The sequence below is a fragment of the Gallus gallus genome, chromosome 8, assembly GCF_016699485.2.
Source record: "Gallus gallus isolate bGalGal1 chromosome 8, bGalGal1.mat.broiler.GRCg7b, whole genome shotgun sequence".
NCBI classification, from domain to species: Eukaryota; Metazoa; Chordata; class Aves; order Galliformes; family Phasianidae; genus Gallus; species Gallus gallus.
This window is the reverse complement of record NC_052539.1, coordinates 27,294,810-27,314,861: the sequence shown is the minus strand read 5'-3', so window position 1 is coordinate 27,314,861 and position 20,052 is coordinate 27,294,810. Positions and strand designations below refer to the sequence as shown.

Here is a 20,052-nt window from a genome sequence, read left to right as displayed (position 1 = left end):
AACATTCGGTGTATAAACAGTTTGTGTCAAATAGCCCAGCTGGAGAGTTGAAGGAGGCGCCATTCCTTAGAAAACGGATTCAAGTTTGTTAAAATTACCCAGCAAATTTCTGTGTCGCAACGATGCGGGGATCAGCCTTAAAACTCACAGGTATTTTTTGAGCCCGCAGATTTGGCCAGACAGTAAGAAACACAAATGAACATTTGAGGCTTTCTATATGGCCTGAGGGACCCCGAGATGAAATCCTGCCTCTGACAGCCAGAGGCCCCAGACGCCACGCTCAGCAGCGGGGCCTGACATGACAAACTGCCGCCCGCACCGAAGCGGGCAGGGGGAGGTGGGCAGGGGGAGGCGGCTGCTGCTGCCAGCACCTCTGGGTGAGGAGGGGACTCCCAGTCCCACTGCTGCTCCCACTGCATCCCCCTGACCAAGCGGGCTCCCACCCCAAGCTGGGATCTCTGTTGTTTAAAGGGCAGCCTTGCTATCGGTGTGAACTTGCGTTAGGGGAGACACCGCTACACCGGGAAATCCATGGTGGACACACACCCCTCATCCTATGGGGTGCTCTCGGGAACCGGTGCTGACAGGTTCAGCATCTCCCCACACTCAGGCAACAAAACAGCCCTACACCCAGGCAGACATCCTGCACCCCACTGGGAAAATTCCTTTTCATGTGACTCCTATGTGAACTGCTAAAAGCTTCTCACTCAGGGAGGAGAAAAACACCAAGGAAAAAAAAAAAAAGCCCAACACACTCAGACACCAATCATTTTTAAAGTGGAGTTTCTGCTTTTTGTGGATTTGTCACTACTGCAGCATGTTTTATTTTCAGGTTTGCAGAGGAACTGGTCAGCAGATTTCTTGAAGTTGCTGGGGAGCACAGTGAAGGGGACAAGAAAAGTGTTCCAAGTGAGACGGACTGGCTTCTGGCCAAGGATCTGCTGCTTACCCAGAGGGGGCAGGGAGTCCAGATGCTGTAGCTGTGGTTTATGTGCAGGAGCTGAAACACAGGGAGTTATCCGGACAGAACAGAGCATACTCAGTAAATAAGGATCATTCTACCCACATCTGAAGTCACTGAAATGACTTCTCCAACCCCTTACCTCTTATGCAGGAAGTGTGGTCTCAACTTACCATGAAGCACTGCTATGTACTCCTCCCAGGGTCTATGCAGCTTCTGCATGACACAATGCAGGACTGTGCTCTGTTGAAATAGGCCTGTTGAAGTAGTATGAATGAGAATTGCTTTTTCATGGCTTGGCGTGGTGGCCCTTTGTGGCAGCTTTCTAGAATTAGAAGACCCTTAGAAGGGAAGTTGCTCACCCACACTGAGCTGCTCCACTCACCCGCCCTTCCTCCCCATCGCTATGAGGGAGGCAGTGGGCAGAGAGCAAAGGGATGCGATCCCAGCTCCCAGCAGAGAACCCTGAGCCCAGATCCTGCAGCTCCCATGCCATGCAGGTCTGCCATACCTTGGCTTCTTCCTTGGTGAGATGAAGTGCTTGGCAGCTGGAGATGGCAGTGCTCGTTCCTCAGCCAGATGGCATTACGAGGTCAGGCAGGATGGGGCTCTGAGCACCTGATGGAGCCGTGGGTGTCCCTGTTCATTGCAGGGGAGTGGGACCAGATGGCCTTTAAAGGTCCCTTCCAACTCAAACGACTGTCACACAAAGAACATTCACCAATTCTTTAGTGCCAAAAAGCTAAACTCCAGGTAGGAGGGGATTACGTTAGGATGAACAACCAAAAAAGCCTATTTTAAAAACAGTCTTTGTTTTTAAACGATCTCACTAATAGGAAATCCATTTGTCTATTTCACCAGTATTTTTTTTTTTTCTAGGAGATCCCTATTTATCTGATTTATTAGGAATGCTCCACTGGGACACGACGCATTTTACTAATAAACCTAGAGGTTAGCACTATTGTTTTCAGTACAGCTGACCCTTGGATTTGCTGTAAAACCAGAATCATTAGAAATGCTCCATTGGTTATATTGGAGCATTTCTAACGAATCAGAGGGTCAGCTCTATTGAAATAATGTAAGATATCGAGATTCATGGGGAAAACTGCATTGAAATGCATGGAGCGTTTCTAATAAATCCAGATTTTAGTGGAGCTCAACTCTGAATCCATTAATACGTTATGAAAAAATAGTTACTGAGCATGCACCTTAAGTACTTCTTCCTGTGTTAATCTCTCATTTATTTTAAAATGAGTTGTAAAGACAGCAAAAGGCACCAGCAAAAGTTTGTTATTTAAGGTGTACCATTTCCTCCTCTGCCACAAGAGCAGAGATCCACCACTGCCACCAGTGTGACAGCCCCAGCACCTCGCCACGTGTGTCACACTGAGCAGTGAGGAGAGCAGCATCAGTTCCTAGGGAAAACATCCTAGGTGTCAGCAACAAGAGCATATCATTGCTCAGAGACTGCAAAAGGAAGGTAGAGGTGTTTATTGGGGTATTTAAATGCCAATTGTTTATGGCAGCTGAAGGCAGTTAATAACCATGAGAAGCAGTGGTTCGTGGATAAATACCCCCCTTGAAGCACATTGCCTCTACCATCACAGAGGGGGTCCTTCTTGAGAGCAATAAGCTGCTTTGATAGAGGTTGATCACATGTATTTAGCTTGTCCAGCTTATGGCAGAGCCTGAGTCTGGTGGTTGGATAGGATCTCTTAGTGGTGTCAGAAGGGGGCACCTTCACCAAGCAGCAGCCTCAGTGCCGGCTGTGGGTGGGGACCACCTGTCCCCAGGTGGGCACCCAGATACTTCTGCAGTTTACAGGTGCAATTAATTATTGGCAGAAATAAATCAGCCAGCTTTCCTCTGCAGGTTAGGTATTCTTACCTTCCAATCACAAGGTGAGCAATAGGGTAAGGTTGATGCAACTAACAAGCTGAGTTGGCTTTTGTTTTTCTTATCACTTTTACTGTACACCACTAGCTGGAGCCTGGCAGGCTTTTCAGTTTACATTATAACATTCAATAGCTGTAATCTTCTTACAGTGCATCTTAAAGATAGGTTGGCTCTGTCTTAATGGAATGACAGGCTTTGTTCTTGCTAAATTATGTATTTAGGGAGGTGATATCTTCAACAACAAAATAACAGAAACAATTCTCTGTTGAGGATTTGTCTGTTCAACACTGTCAGCTTGTTACCTCCTGATATCAGAGGTCAGTCGTAATAAAAATTAGTTATTAATAGCAGCATGTGATGGGCTAGAACACCCAAAACAGACAAAAAAAGAGGAGGTTGTTCTAATTAATCGTTTCACAACATAACAAGAAGCAGCAAACATTGGTAGATTTATTGTAAGGACAGGAGTGGGTCAGTGCTTCTCCTGCACTGTGAAGCCGCTCTTCAGAGCAGAGTTGAAGCAATCCTGTCAGGTTGGCACATGAAACCCATGTGAGAGTTGCTGTGTTGTTTTCATGATGCTGATGCCCACCTCTCACTTTTTGAAGGCAGTGCTTTATTTCACCTCTTGTCTTCCAGAATGCTGCTGCTGAAGCGCCTGTGGTGCTGCCTGTCCCAGCCTGGGGGAGAGCTGGACCAGTGGCCCCCAGCATGCCCTGCTCTCAGGTAATGCATCCAGAAAAGCTCTGAAAAGACAGGCAAAGGGGATGGTTGTACTTATGGGCTCGCCTAACAGGCCCTGGAAGAGTGGCATGAGGTTCATCCCCACGATGCTGTAGGTGAAGGTGCTGAATTGGTCATGCTGGAGGTGAATGGGCCAACATCTTGTCAGCCTGCTGCTGATGGTCTGAAGGCACGGGGTGAGGAAGCACCTGGAGGTTTGGACTCGGCTGTTCTGTAATCCATAGAGCTCTGTGCGCCTGGTCTCAGCTTCAAAGCAGCTGAAAGACATCATTTGATGTCTTCAGAACAGACATCAGAAGCTTCATTTGCATTCACGAGCAGATCGCTAGAAACCAACAAACCAGTTTTGGGTGAAGTAGGTATGCTGTGTAACACTTCAGACTCCCATACCTCATGTTCACTGCCAAGGGTTTGCTGCTGTAGCCTTACCAGGATGTGCAACAGGGCTCTGAGTGCTGCCAGCAGCTCCTCATTCTGCAGCTTTACAGCACACCTTCGGTGTGTTCCAGAATAGTTTGCTTAAAATTAAACACGGGAAGACAATACATCCATCACATCCCCTTTACAAGGCTGTTCAAGGAACTAGGCTTGTGTGTGTCGTAGCGTTTTATGGCAGCGGCCTTGCAATAGGTCCCTGTGCTTCCAGCAGATAGCAGAGGAGCTGGCTTGCCTCGGAGATGCAGAGAGGTTCTGTTTGTTTTATGAATGCATACAAACCTTGTATCTGCAGTTTGTCAGGTTATGGTGCTGTTCTTGCCGCTGCTTTGTATCTATATACACACATATAGATAAAAATGTGTATAAAAAGTATATTAACAGAATCCTGTCTCAACAGATTTAATTCTTAAATGCTGCATATACTTGTTTAATCTCTCATTTTGGAAGTAGGAAAGGTTAGATTATAACATCAGGTTAGCTCTCTTTGAAGCAGGTAATAATTAAGTTGATTCACTGTTGCAATTACTGTCAAATCCCCCTTAATTACCACGGATTTTATAGCAGCTTCATTATACGTCTGCTGTAATGCATTGTGGCCCTAAGGAGAAGTGTTGCAGGAAATTCTGCATAGCATGTATAATTCTCACCTGCAGTTAAAGCTTCCAGTGAAAGCCTCTGCACTAAATTTATCTTCTTTTGACGTTTCTCCCCCTATTATTTAAAGCAGTTGAACTGCAGTAACACCACTAAAATCTACACCGAACTTCAGAAGTGGAAATGGATCTCTTCATGGGTATCGGGAATAAAAATGGAGAGATGACACAATTAATGGTGAATTCTTCTTGGGGAAACGGCTCAACAGAAATGAGGGACGCTTCTGGAATGGGAGCGTGCTCTGCCCTGCAGGCCTCATAGCCCTGAGCAGCCTCTCCTCACTCGCCGTGGAAGGAAGCATTTGCCAGGTCAGTCTGCAACGCGGCTGTGCTTTCATCCGTTGTTTGTCTCCTATTTTATAAACTGGATCACACGCACAACAAATAGCTTCGATGGGTTTTATTTCATCTGCATACTGAATATGCTGTTCCAGAATATGGTCAAAATAGTCGGTGAAGACAGCAATTTGGGCAATGCTAACGCCTGCTCCGCTCCCAGGCACAGAAGAACTATTAAAGCAGTTCTTCAGAGCCGACCTTCCAGGTAATGTGGGTAACAACACAGCCTGCTGGAGCTGCTGCAGTGCCCTTCGTGTGCCACTGTTGTCTCCGCTGGAAAAATCTTTACAAATCTGAGCCTGCAGCAGTTCAGAGCAGATAACTGAGCCAAGCGTCCCATGGATTCTCTTGTAACGAAGGAATTTACTCCGTGGCATACATTAGATGCAGAAAGGGCTTCAGTGTCAGTGACACTATTGGCAGCTGTGTTAACAGTTGAGGAGCTGGCTTTGTACGGCAGTACAGTTATTAAATTTCTCCAGAGACCATGACTCATTAATCAAATATTCATACATCTCTGTAAATACACTCTGAACAGAGAATACCCTCAGAGCTGAGCATCCCAGCACAAGTGCTCTTTCATGTAGCGCTGACAAAATCCTGAGAACATGCGGTCATGTTTTGCATTTCTAATGCTGTATGTGCTCCTTAGTGCCCCGATTCCTAAAAACAGAACACAAATGATCTTACTGATTGCATGTGTTACACAGTCACAATTAAAATTGCTTCACTATTGCTTCATACCATCTTTTTTAAAGTGAGGACAGTGGATCGATTCTTCTGTTCTTTGTTTACCATCAGACAAGCAACTTTTTCCCATACGGATGGAGAAACCCGAGGCCATGCTCCTATTAATACAAGAATTTGTATTAGCATGAAAACAACAAACCACTGCTTGAACTGGGAAGGCCAAAGCACTTCATATATTTGCAAAGACGTGAGCTTGTTGTATTTAACAAGTGCTGTACTCAGTGTTTCCTCCTGCCACAGAACAGCACATCTTCTCACCTGCGCTGGAAAGGCCCAATAGAGCCAAGGGTTTGGCCTCAGTCGGGTTGGGATTGTGGTTCATAGAATCTCTGTGATCCGCTGAATCTCTTCTCCATGAACCTCTGAAAAAGTTCTGTTTTCTCTTTGAACTCCCCATCCTAATGCCTTTGTGCCAAGGCCTTTGGTTTTGATTACCGCGGGATTATAAAGTTGTGATTTCTATTTCTGTGTAAGGCTCTCCATGTCTTGAAGCAGCTCGGTGCTGTTATTTGTAAATGGGGATTACCACCTTACTGAGTGTAGAATTTTAACTTTGGTACTATAGTGCTGTGCTGCTCCGATCTCAAAGGAAGAAGGAGACAGAAGGAGCGACTTGAGACTTCAAGTCCAGCCCTGTGGCACACGGCCAGCAGAGTCCCCACTGACCTTAATGGAAGAGGGAATTTGCAGGAGAATCCTGGAAAGAGGTGAGTCTCAGAATATATTCCTTTCTGATCTGCAGAGGCTGTGACATGGAATCCACCCCTGTAACACATACTTACCAGCAGACTGTGAAAGAAACTTAGAAACCTGCACAACTTGCTCATGTTCTGCGAGTAACGTGCAAGGACCAAATTCTGCTTGGTTTAGGGCATAGCAATTGAGGAGAATGGATTGTCTGCATTTTCCCACCAATAGCATGAAGTGTTTCGCTAAATTTAGGCTTGTTTGTAGAGGAACATTAGTCCAGAAGAGACAACACTTCCTTTTCTACTTTCTCTTCCCATAAGTAAATACCTCCATAGCTCCTGCCATGTCAATTTCAGTGCATTTCAGTTCTCTTTAACAGGAACGACACTTAGGCTTTAGAAAAACAATTTTCTTATGCTTATTTAGGGCACTGACTGAGATGGGGTGGCAATAGCCTGTCCCACCTCTCCCATATAGGCCTAAATTGGAACAGGTTGCCCAAGGAGGTTGTGGATGCCCCCCATCCCTGGAGGCATTCAAGGCCAGGCTGGATGTGGCTCTGGGCAGCCTGGGCTGCTGGTTGGCGACCCTGCACATAGCAGGGGGTTGGAACTGATGAGCACTGTGGGCCTTTTCAACCCAGGCCACTCTGTGATTCTATGAAATCCCAGCCCCTTGCTCCACAATAAAGCTGTGGGTATCTGATATCACTGAGGACAGCACGGGGCTGCAGTTACCATCCCTACTGCCTCTTCTCCACCTGAGCCCAGAGTCCCCATCCCGGGCATCACACACGTGCTCCCACTGCCCTGGGTGACCTTATCCTCTGACCCGCAAACCGCTGAGTGAGGATAAATACCCAAAACGTTGACTTGTAATAATGTTCCCTGGGGATACAGGGATTCACTGGCAGATCAGAGTGTAAGGAAGGAGTAGATGGGAAATAATTATGTGTGAGTGCTGAGGGGAGATCGCTCAAAGCCTTGGCTTTGACATGTGCCTGCACACCCACTAGAGCTAGGCAGAAACGGCAAACATTTATTTGTGCATCTTCTTGCATAAATAAAGCCCTGCTGATTTGCTTTGATGGCATTTACGACCACATTTATTCATAAACATTAGAGTGAGCAAGTTTTTATTTGCAGGAGCATTCATAGAAAACAGAAGTGTTGTGAATTCTGGTGTGAATAAATACCAGAGAGCTCTCACATGAGAAGGGCTTCTGCAGTCATTAAGTAAAGCTCCTTTTACTATGCACACCGTGGAATCAAACAATTACAGCTGCCCGTGAACTGCTTACAAACAGGGAAGGGAACTGTTTAGAAAGCTCAGATAGCCTCAATTAGGCAGCAGAAATCATCTCCTGAAGATAAGCAGCCATGTGGTCGAGCGATGATTGCTCAGGGCTCCATCCCACCTCACTCCAGCGTCTCTTTACATCTTTTTGGCAGCGGATGAAAATGTTTCACGAGCAGAAAGCAGGGTGGGCTGTTCATATTCACTTGTGGGATTACTGACCTTTCATAACTCACGGTTGCCTTTCATTCCATCATTTGGTTTAAGAGGTTGTCAATAACTCTGGGAATAAATCAGCTCTCCAGCATGAGTCCGTTTTCTTACTGTAATTAATGGCAAATAGGAGATCCCTCCCTCCGTCCTCAAACATGGGGCTCTCGGTGGCACTGTCACTGTCTGACACACTCATCTGCTCTCCGCTGCCAGCATTTCTTGGCTGGGATGGTTGAGTAAAACAAACAAATGGGGAAAAAAACACCTCTCAGAAGTCTTCCCTGAACGGAGGAAGTTTGTAAGCCAGGGGCACTACCTTAGTGATGGTCCTGAGTGGCTTTTGAGATGTTATGGAGGGTGGTCTGCAATCCTCCAGGCTGTTTTTTGTGGAGATCACTTGTCACAAGCAAAATTAGTAGAAAAACCCTCCTGAACAGTCTCTTTAGAAACTGTCAGCTGAGTAGTCACCATGGGGCAAAACCCGCCTGAAATACTCTGAGAGCTATCGCTGCCAGTCTGCTGGCTCTTGTGCTGTGCAACACCTTGCATGCCATGGGATACCAACACATCTGGTCCTGCTCAGCAGGGGCAAGCATGACACCTCCACCAGCATTCTGCAAGGGTGAAGGGTTTGGGTCACCACACAGTGAGCAGCAAACTGATAGAGACCGGGGTGTCTTGTGTTATTTTGAACAATAGGGCCAATATCCCTATTCCCTAGATATTCCTAATTCCCTAGAAGGGGAAGACGGAGCCCTGGCTGCTCACATAGCGCCCTCGGGTTGTGTCAAGCATTACATACTCTAAGCACACAACGAAACGTTCCCTCTAAGGAGAAAGGAAATGGCAGAAAAGAAAAAAGGTAACCGGGTGGGTCAAGATCAGCTCCTTTGGAAAGGGCAACCATTTCCGTGGTCTGTGCGGTGCGGTGCCACCAGGCGGGGGATCGTGGAGTCCTCTAAGGAAAAAGGCCACTGCTGGGTGTGAGTAACTAATGCTCCTTTGGTTTGTGTTTGAAGGCAGCAGCAGCAACAGTGATGACACAAATTAATTGCAGAGTTTTCAGGCGGTAATGCAGACGAGGTAAAGGGAATTACTATGCGATTAACATAGTTTCCAATTAAAGTCCCCCGTAGTTACTGAAAAACATTAATTTTTAGTAACTTGGTAATTTAACTTGTGTCACCACTGTACATGGATCTCCAGCACCAGGGCAACGAGTGGGCTTCTCAGTGCTGGAGCCTTGCATGAGAAACAGGAAAAACAATCTGAAAATAGCTGTCAGTTTTTAATAGCCGCTTGTAGTGAGCTTCTCACAAAACACCATTGTGGAGGAGAAGGGCTCAGTAACAGATCGAAGGGCCAAAGTGAACAACGGCAGCCCTTAAGTCTGAAAGGACTATTTGAATAAACTCTGCGTGTTTCAAACACTACGTTTCTTTATGAACACGTTGCGAGAAGGCTGAGACAAACGGGACTATTGCTCCCCTTTAAGTTTGCTGTCGGGATGGTAGACTGACATTTTTCCTTCCAACAAGTATACTGTAGCTCTTATTTCCGTGTGACCGTTCCCACCACAATACCTCCGACCAAAGGCCCGGAGCAGCCGCTCCCTTCTGCTTGGTGCGAGGTCGGAGCCAGCCCAGCGGGCAGCTGCATGCAGCCAGGGCAGCTCGGGAGGGCAGGTTTGCCCCTCAGCTCCCAGCTGGATCCTGGTGTGGGCCTGCAGGAACCTGAGACGTGCTGTGCTCTACACGTACCTGCATGTTAAAAAACAGCAACGCCACAAGCAGGTGTAAGGCCACTGAACATGCTCTGCGTTCTCTTGGTTTCGTGCAGCTGAGTACCACTCCCAGCTTCATTACTATTGCAGGCTCCTGATCATTAAAGTCTCTAAAGCTTATTACATTTTATTATTATGACTACAACAACAGAAGTTGTAAATGGGAAAGACATTATTGATTCAACTAATCCACTGCACGCAGGATTGCTCTTTGCTGCGTGTGTCGGCCTTTGGGCCGGGCTGGTTGGTAGCAGCCCAACATCGGCCTTCCAACACTTCTTACAAAGTGGAAGCACAATGCAACTGCATGTCTGATTCCTGTCTGCTGTCACCCAAAGCATCCAGGGGACAGTTGTGCATTCTTTGCTGAAGCTCCGTGAATCTGAGCCTCACTAATCAGGACTCTCCTATTTTCCAGTTCTCAGTGACATACCCAATTCTCCTCATTTTGACATCTAAATTCCAGAAATACGTTGTTTACTCCCTCTTCTGGGCTATTAATGAAAAATATTAAGTAAGATCCAAGCCAAACACCCTCACATACATGCAGCGTGTAAAAATATTATGCCAATTATTGGTGTGATTTAACCGTGCAGAGGTTACTAATTTAGACAAACGATGTGTGCCTTTGTTTTCTGTTTCAGAAAACGGTGAAAGCACAAATAATCTCATTTTGGCTTCTTGGAATATTAACTCAATTAGCACCTGAAAATGCCCGCTGCAGCCCTGACACGTGCACACACCCGAGCTGGCTCTGCCTGAAGCCCAACTATTCGTCATTTCTTTCTCATAAAAGAGAAAAAGGCACTTGAATGAATACATGTGCTGCTTATTTGGAGAGACAATATTTGCGCCTTCTGTGCCTGAATGGCACTTAGCATGGGTTAACATTTGGTTTACAGCGCAACAATAAAATTTGTCTTTATTGCAAATAAACACAGTATTCACACCTTACAGTATTTTTTTAGATGCAGGATTATATTCACTCTTAGAGGCTCTAATATAAGTAAGGGAGGCGGACGCATTTCATGTTTCACACCTTTTTTATTTTCTAAGCAGCATTAATACATACTTTAAATATTGCATTTACTTTGTTAAAACATGAACCTGTTTATGTACACTTGTTTGCAGTTTGAGAACACACGCTATCAAGTCATCATTTGTACAGTAATAACATATAAAAAAATAATCACACCCTGGAATTTTAAGCACCCACTCCCCCGTTTGCTTTGATCTAGAAGCTGCACTAGTAGCAAAGGAGCCTCAGCACTGCAATAGTTGGATCAGGAAACAAACACCACTCTTCTAGTAATTGTCCGCAGCTGCTTTGATTGGTTGCAGTTAATTTAATAGTATAACCTTTAAAAATTGTGGGGCAAGGTAATACTTTATCTTCACTCTTCATATTAAGGTTCCAAAGCAAGCTTAATGAGAAACCATTATAAAATCATACTGCTAAATAGTATCTTAACTCACAATTCAGCCTATATAATTATATCAGTATTGCAACTGACAATTACTACTGCTGTATCAAACTCACATCTGAGCAGCGCGGTGTAAGAAAGGTAACTCACAATTACTGCATTAACTATTATTTGGGCTTAACAGCGAACCAGGTTAGAGCTCTGCCCTCACCTGTAACAACACGGTCCCGAAACCCATGGCTGTGTGCCTGTGCTATAGAACCAAAGCACCGAGCTCTGCTCAGGAGCTGTCCCAGACTGAAGAACACGAGGGCTGCAGGTCAGAGCTGGGAGCAGCCGTGCTTTTTAGGAGGTGACGCCAGGACCCAGGCACACGTCAGCCAGCAGAGCTGGCTGTAAGCAGTGCCACCCCTCTGCACCAGCACAACGCAACCTTACCCTCATCCAGCCAGCGGTGAACCAAAATAATTAGTACGTACATTTAGAAATGACATTTCGAAGACTATTAACATATAAAACATTATCATCTTTATGAAAATAGACCAATTTCAGCATGGCTTGCCTTTTTGGAGGAGGAGGACACATTTTATTTTATTTTTTAAAAGGCAAGTGTTCTCCTGGACAGCTGCCAATAACTTAGTGGGAAATGTCCTTACAGCAAGACAAACTCCTCAGTACTAAATCTCTTTAATCTTTTCTTTTCATCCTCAGAGAAAAGGTCATTTTCTTCATGGAGTGGACTGGAAGCAAAGTCATAGTCTCTGGAATGACCCTTCACAAAAGTAAACAAGGGGTATTTCTCCTTGGATGAAGATTTCAGCATCTACAATGCAAAACACACGCCAGATAAGACATTACACCAGAAATGAAGAAGTACAGTAAGTAATGGAAAACCTATATTTTATTATTTTAATTATCATATTAAAACAAAGCACTGCACATGCTAAGCATCCCATCCTCCTTTTAAGCAAACATCTCCCTCTATTTCTTCTTCTTGGGACAGTGAAAAAGCCACTCTGATTCCTTCATCTTTACTGTCGTTCAAAACTTCCCATTTAATTCTAGTTTATTATAACGGCCATTGGCAATTTTAAGGTGAAAGCTGGGGAAAGGGCAGGGAGGTACAGCAAAGGCATACGCTGAGTAACAAACAAAAGCAAAGGAAGAGTAACAGATGAGTATTTGCAGAAGAAAGGAAGAAAGTTGGTCAGGAAACAAAGCATTTATAAGTCTTATGAGATCAGACAGCCAGATACGAGCCCTGCCATCTCTAGGGACTGAGTGCCAGCCGGGGCAGAGGGAAGGAATTCCGAGGCCTGGGAAGGCTGTGTGCAGGCCTCTGAAGTAATGGGGTGGGCTTAATAATAATAAGAAAAAAAAAACCACAGGTAAAGTTGGGTATTTAGGTTTTATTTATTTTATAAAAAGTAAACTGTGCAGAAGTATGTATTGTATTTTATGACTTCACACCCAGCAGTTCTGGAGATCTGTAGCTGGGGTTGGTTTATAATATGGAAAAACTAGGAATCCAGCTCTAGGACATGATTATTACAGCTGAATCTGCCTTTGGCAAAGACAATGACCAAAGTCAAGAAACATGGCTCCTGCTCTGTTTTGCAGGGATGCCTTACGTGGTACGAAGTAAGCACATGTGGGACCCAGGGCTATAATTGCTGCAATCACTCTCTAACAAGGAATGGCAGTGGATAGGTCTATTTTACCTGCAAGTTCTTCAGATGCCACTGTGATGTGATTTCTACAGTGTTTTGATAAACATCAATATTTTTACTATTTCAGCTTTCAAGTCTGGATGCATTTTCTTGTCCCTAAATCTATCAGCTATTTAATTCCAAACTAAACTACAACAGCTCAGTAACTGGCAAGTGCAGAAACAAAGGGCAACTTGAATGGATTTTCACCACTTGCTCAATTTGGGCCCCTCATTTCAGTGCCTTAATTTCTCTGTCCCCGAGCACATGGCTCATAAGGTTTATCCTCAACCAATAAAAGCAAAACCTCTTATTAGCCACAAAAGCAGCAAGAATCTGAGTTTGTTAACCTAAGCTGCACACAGCAAACTGAGTGCACTGTGCCAATAGTTCAGGAGTTACAGTGCTCAGATTGCAAGAGGAAATACAGAAGAGCAGGAAAAAACAAAGGATGTGAAGGGCTGAAAGATCACAGAATGTTTTTTGGATGGTATTTGTATCTAAACTTTCCTCTATTATCAAACTGCTGTGTCTGAAATACACTGATACAAAATAATGCCATTAACATTAGAGGGATACCCAAAGTACGAGGAAAACAGCTTATGCAGACTTAAGTGAGCTGTGACTATTTTCACAGCATATGTGCAGGGAAACAAAAGTACTTCATCTCAAACTCGAAAGGAAAGGGGAGAAAGAAATGGAGAACTTCCAATGCATGCGATTTTGTAATGAGATTTTTTACCTCTCTGTATAAGAATCAAAAGAAACAACCTCAACATCAATCAAAATCTACCGAATATTAAGTTTAAAATGCTGTTTTAACGATAATGCTAATGCCACCTAACAAGGCAATCAGAATGCTGCACGAACATTCCTTCTTTGTGTGGATGTGGTCACTGCTATGGTTAGAATATTAATATCATGAACACTTCTGCTGCTCTGGAATCCTTTTTTTAAATCACAAAACACGGTTATTTGCTACCGCCGTTAATACAACGGATTAGTCAAGCATTCATGTGCTGGAATAATCAAGGCAAAAAAAGGTCAGTTACCTTTGGACCTAAGTAAACCTCCACCTGTGCTTTCCAAGTGGAAGGACGCGATGGGACAGACTTACTGGGTGAGACCTGACTTCAAAACATTGTCACTGAATTACAGATGCGCCGCTTTACATTTCAATGCAATCAGAAACAGCACTTAGGCTAACAAGAGATAATACACAATTTTGACTCGATCAAATACTTCCGTTAAAAAAAAAAAATTCCTCCCGGGGGATTTTAGTGCCTTTTGGAAGGCGCTGCCGGGCGCGGGGCAGCTCAGCAGTATTCTCACTTCAATAGTGCCACCTCGCGGAGCCGCCCGGCCGCGCTGCCCGCAGCCCCGCACCGATCCCATTATCCCCAGCTTTACGTATTGGTAAAAACAGCCGGAATGAAAAACAATCCAGATCTCTCCCGACTGTGAAAGCGGCAGTAAATAGCAAGAAAGGAATGATTCCTGCTTGGTACAGCCGAGCTGGTTCTCTGCCTTACCCGCACACAGCACACGCGCAGCTCGGCTGAGAGCGGGGCTGCAGCTCGGACACCCACCTTTGTTATTTCCTCAGAAGCCTTCTCAAAGTCCTGCACAGTTCTACAGTAAAATCCGATCGTACAGCTCGGATCCATTTTTTTGAACGACATCTTTTTGGGAGAAGGACAGTGGAATGACTGCAATGTGCAAGATTAAAAACCGTCAGATGTATTGTTAAGGTTCAGGACAGTACAGACCAAAGCATTCCCTTTTTCTTCCTTAATGAACAGCTTTAACGTACAATCCCCTGTATCACGTGTGTTAAAACCCAGCAAATCCTTAAAGTTATTTCTCCCCCCCTCCCAGCACTGCCAATTCTGCCCCTCTCCACAAAAAGCCCCTTGCAGTGATGCTGCATTCACCGAAGTTGCTCGTAGTGCCGTGTTAGTTTGACACCTATGGCAGCGCTCCGCTCCAAGCAGTGCTTTATGAACATTCCCAAGGCAGAGGAGGTGAATGTTTTTCTGCAAATTGAATCAGTAACAGCTTGTGCACTATCTCACAATTACTGCTTTACTACCACCGCCCATTGCCCCTTCCCTCCCCCAGCCTCTATAAAAGCGACATAATGGCATAATCCAACCTCTTCTATTTTCCTTTGGTAAATGAAATGGATTAAGAAAAACCAAAACCACACACACACAAAAACTGTATTACAATAATCCACAAGTAGGGGAAAAAAAAAACAAAAAAAAACAACAAAACCCAAACAAAAGCACGCTCTGCTTTATAAATATCTATTTTTTCTTAATGCAAAATCTCTTTCCATGACAGATGATGATGTGACAGCCCTGGGAGCTGATACTACCAGCAGCCGTGGCGCAGAAGATAAAACAAACAAGCCCAAAGCACCTTTGCCACTCTTCTTTCTTTTGCAGTATAGCAGAGAACAGACACACACACGCCATTTACCCTGACGGTGCTGTGTGCTCACTGATTGGGGAGCTGTGGTTTTGCTAAAGCTGAAGTTAGGGTGTAGATTCATGCCGGCAGTGCAGCAGCAGCCCCGGCTCCCCTGCCGACACCGCGGGCACAGCCGCTACAGCTGCTCAGCACTGCAGCTAACAAACGTGAACGCACCGCGTCCGCACGGCGCTGCAACAGAGCGACCACCCGACTCAAATGCAGATTTGGTCACCAACTTCTCACGGGGATCAGAATCCCCCGGTGAATATTCTGTGCTGTGTCCTTTCACGGTTAAGCACGGGCTGCTGTGGCACGGCGCTGGGCAGCGCGGGGCTGACACTGCAACGCCGGAGCTCTGTTAGCAGCACCAGCACGGCTCCTCTACACAGAATCCCAGCTGGTACGATGCAATTCGACTGCAGCACCAACAACCCGACAGATAACGTCAAGCAGTCTGTAGGCTGGAAACCCATTTCATAGTTTTAATATTTTTTTTTTGCTAGGCAAAGTCAGTCTACGGAAGGCAGCAGCAGCGGTTAGCTGGTGGGAGAGCATCTGACAGTGTCACAGTGATACACAGGGATGGGTGTTGCTGTTTAGTTGTGATTACAAACCTGAGAGGTGTTTCTATTCACCCTCTGCTAAAAAAACCAACAACCTAAGCAAAGATTAGAATTAATATTTATCCAGGACTCATTTTTTTTTTCCCCTATTCAGATTTTATAGGCAGAAATTGAAGGCTGAATATTCCTTCCTGAGTCACCAAATGCATAAATGCTTTACGTATTTATTCTGCCTTACATCTCACATTTCACCACCAACACTCTGACTGCAGTTGTGCTGCACTGTTCAGGGCAGTATTCTTAATGCTACACAAATCACCACACAACAAAGAGAAGTGGGTAGGCATTTTTTTTCCACTCCTCCAAACAAATGGATTCGGGAAGCCAATACAGAGTGGATTGATTTCCAACTTATTGTGGACAATTTGTCAATTTTGAAAATACTCCCTACAGATAAATCTAACAAGCAACTATCCACACTAAGAAAGCAATTTCTGTTTACTTTTGACATTTCTGGACAAAGATATAATACTATTAAATGCACTCAGCATTAAATTGCAATATATTTTCCGTCTGCAGGAAAGCATTACAGCGCGATCAAGCCAAGCTGGCAGCCTGCGTGCCTTCAAAATACATTTTAAAACCTTATTATTATTTGGAAATTCATATCAATGCCAGCCTGCAGCACAATGTGCAGAATTAGTCACGGGAACAGAAGACAGAAAGATTGGTATTTTTTGTAGCTTGGCCACTGAGCTGCGGTGCGACCTTAAGGAAGTCACTCAAGCTCCACATTCCTGTGCTCTCCCCACCTTTTGTCTGCCTTACCCAATTAAACTGTAAAATCTTCCGAGAAGGCGCTGTATTTTACAGCAGTTATTAGCATTAGGGGGCAAAGATCTTGGTTATAATCGCTGGCTGCTGCCACAAAGCAGCAGCAAAATAGGTGGAGAGCCAGGACTCAGCAACTCTCCTTTCAAATATCTCAGCAGGGAAAATCCAAAGATATCCCAGGCGGAAACTTACATTATTCTTAGAGATATTTTCTGATACATTTGGCTGAAACTAAAACAGCAGCCATGTTCCCTTCCTGAATTCAGAACCCTCTAATCTTCTAGAGGACCTTAGAATGCCACATGGTAAGTCATGCCAGTTACAGCATCTTGCTAAGCACTGATATTGAAAAATATGTTTGCTTTAAGTCAGCCCTAGGATTTAACATTAGCCCTGTGTAAGACCTTTGATACATGTAATCTCTTTCCCTAAACACTTTTTAATGGTGTTTTGATTAAGGTATTGTGATCAGCTTCTGCATATTACCTCCTTGGAATTGGTATGTTAACAGGTATTTCTTTTCATGATACTAACTGAACACTGACATTCATTCCATTGTTCTCTCTCAGTTGAAGTTAACTCCTAGCTGCTATACGAACCAGAAGCCATGAAGATACATAACTTCCTTATACACCATTTGACTTGCATTCTCAGTGTAACCAGCCAATTTAAGAGCACCCATTCTGTTTTTGAGTTGTGAATTGAAGAGCTGCTTAAGACAAACTTCCACTTTTTACAGGACTTTACTGCACACCTTCAGGAATCCAGTGTGAGCGGATAGTATTTCAGGGGGTGACAGACATATGTAACCTTTTCCTTATTTAAATGCAGTTTGTTTTTTCTGAAGCTGCATTTCCACTTTAGGAGTGCTTCAGTGCAGAACATAGTGGTGTGAGGAATTAGCACTAATAACCAACTCTGTTCCAGAACCCTGGATGCTGTTCTAAGCAGTGCATGCACCCAGCGTGCAGTTCCAACTTGATAAGAGCTACTTTGAGGAGCCTGGGAGTTCATGAGGAAGCTGGACAGACCAAGATCAAGGAGAGTTTGTACAGATGGCACTGACTGCTTTTACTGTGAGTACTGTGGCTATTGAACTTCTGCAGCTGATAACGTTTTCCCATGGCGCTTGTAAATGGAGTCCTTTAATAACCTCCTTGAAGCTCTATCTATTTTCAATGCAAGTTATTTGGAAAGAAGTTAAAGAAAAGGGAAAACAGTACTATCAAATAAAGAGTGTGATTTGTAACACCTAGGCACAGACACACTACACCTAGATGCATCAAGAAAGTCATGGCCTAAAAAGGGCTGGGAGGGAAAGAAAGAACAACCCCAGCACCAATACCTGCAAACAGCTTGATTGAAAATAATAAAACTCATTAAAGAAACGCTGGCTCCAAACTGACTATGGGCACCTACTATCAGTAGGTAGTAACATCAGTAGTTCTCTCAATGATGTGCATTGCAGCTTGAATTTAAAATACAATAAAATTATGAAAACACAACCAAAAATGAACGAACCCAATATATATCCAAGTAGATCGGGTTTGAGATCTCCAAATACCACTCCTTTTCTCCAATGGAAAAATACATAAGTAAAGCAGTCATCTAGTTCTGAGGTTTTCCAATCATTAAAAATAAAAAGATGTAAGTTAATGGTGTAAAAATTAAAACCTCATACACCATTTTTAACCTCTGGTCATTTTTGTTGATTATAGGCCTGTAAAGAAGGGCAGAACTTTGATAAATAACTGATAACTGTAAAACCATCAAGCTGCAGCTAGCTAGAACATCTCTAAATAATTAGTGTTTGATTCATATGGGAAGAAAACAGTGCCAGGTCTATATCCATAGTACCTCAAGAGGGAAATCCTTTATGCTGACATCTACAAAAGATTGGCAGTAATGAGGATCCATGTAAATCAAACTGTCATCTACAAGGACAAAACAGAAGACAAGTAATTCAAAAAACACCTTATTATTACACTGCTTACAATCCAATTTCTATGCAGAACAGCTGAAAAAAACACCAGCAAGTAACTGCTTGCCAGGCTGATATTCATTGACTGAAGCATAGGTTTTTGCAGGACAGATTAACTTTTGCATAATCAAACATGCTTGTATAAGCAGAATTTTTATAAAGTGATGAGACTGTCATTTAATTTTTGGTGATAAAATTACTTTTACAAACATACAATTATATTCTGGAGTTTGCATATGAAAAATGTATTGCGCTACTTCATCCTGACAGGAAGAATATATTGCTTGTCATCTGAGCATCAACTACCACCACTTAAACGAGCCAAAAGTAAATACGTAAATAAGAACTGCCAGGTAGGAACGGCAAAGGCTCCTGAAGTTTGGTGAAACAGATAAATTATGCCTTGTTTATGCAACAAGGGAAATTAAATGTACATCTTACAGAATCCAATTACTACATGAGGTAAATGACAAATGAATGGACTTCGGTAGATATGATGAATTAATAAGGTACTCATTTTGCTATTTTAATCATGCTATTTCCCACTGGCCCTATATTAACTTCCTAACTCTTGAAGAAAAATATTGAAAAGACATAACATATTAAAATACTAACCTTGAAATCCAGCAAAGTAATACGACTGCTTGGGTTTGCCACCAATAATACCAACGCAATACTCAAGGCTTAAAATACCCTACAAGCAGAACATTAAATAATTAGGACAGTGCTAAACAGAAAAAGGATCAAACGGGATCAAAATCTTTTCTCTTCCTGTCCTGCTTTTAGGCAGATCACCTTTTTTTCTCTTCTTCACCCACAAGCCACCCTCACCTGAGGCAGAGCAGAAGCTTCCCAGGTACTTGCCATTAGGCATTACTTTCCTGGCTGTGTCATCCTGCACATCTCCTGAGAGTTCCCAATCCAACCTAGATTATTAAGATAAATACCTACAAAGGAAAATAAGTCAGCATGGAGGTCCTTTCCGCTTCTCTCCAGTATATCTTCACTTCCCTCTCTTTCACAAGGTTCTGTTTCTTTGAGGGGCTCATTAGGATATTGCGTGCATCCAGTCTTGGCTGAACACAGCTCTCCATTTGCTCCCCACCAGCTCCAGTGGGAGCTGCATTCTGCCAACACTGTGCTCTTTGGAAGATGAGCCCAACTGTTCTAATATAATCAAAGCTCAAGACCATTAAATACTCGGAAAAGTGAGCAGCCTTTAAACATGAGTAAATCATGGTGGCTTTCTGGTGGCACTGCACAAACCTTGGGTTCACCGCTTGGACACTGGCCCAAAGTG

At 43.9% G+C, this 20,052-nt stretch overlaps 1 protein-coding gene across 10 annotated transcripts in view; it reads right to left on the bottom strand.

Annotated features, from left to right (window-relative positions):
- Nucleotides 1–10,787: 10,787 nt before the first annotated feature.
- ATG4C (autophagy related 4C cysteine peptidase) overlaps nt 10,788–20,052 on the bottom strand; it is a 29,082-nt gene continuing 19,817 nt past the window's right edge. For 5 of the 10 annotated variants that reach the window (XM_046944712.1, XM_046944713.1, XM_040705179.2 and 2 more), the window contains 5 exons: nt 19,368–19,446; nt 18,629–18,705; nt 14,486–14,605; nt 13,949–14,023; nt 10,788–12,010 (listed from right to left, as the gene is read on the bottom strand). In XM_046944712.1, the coding sequence (XP_046800668.1) occupies nt 11,840–12,010; nt 13,949–14,023; nt 14,486–14,605; nt 18,629–18,705; nt 19,368–19,446 (522 nt within the window). In that variant the 3' untranslated portion in view covers nt 10,788–11,839. The remainder of the gene's footprint in view (nt 12,011–13,948; nt 14,024–14,485; nt 14,606–18,628; nt 18,706–19,367; nt 19,447–20,052) is intronic. The other 5 variants (XM_046944714.1, XM_004936862.5, XM_025153284.3 and 2 more) reach the window with 1 other exon arrangement.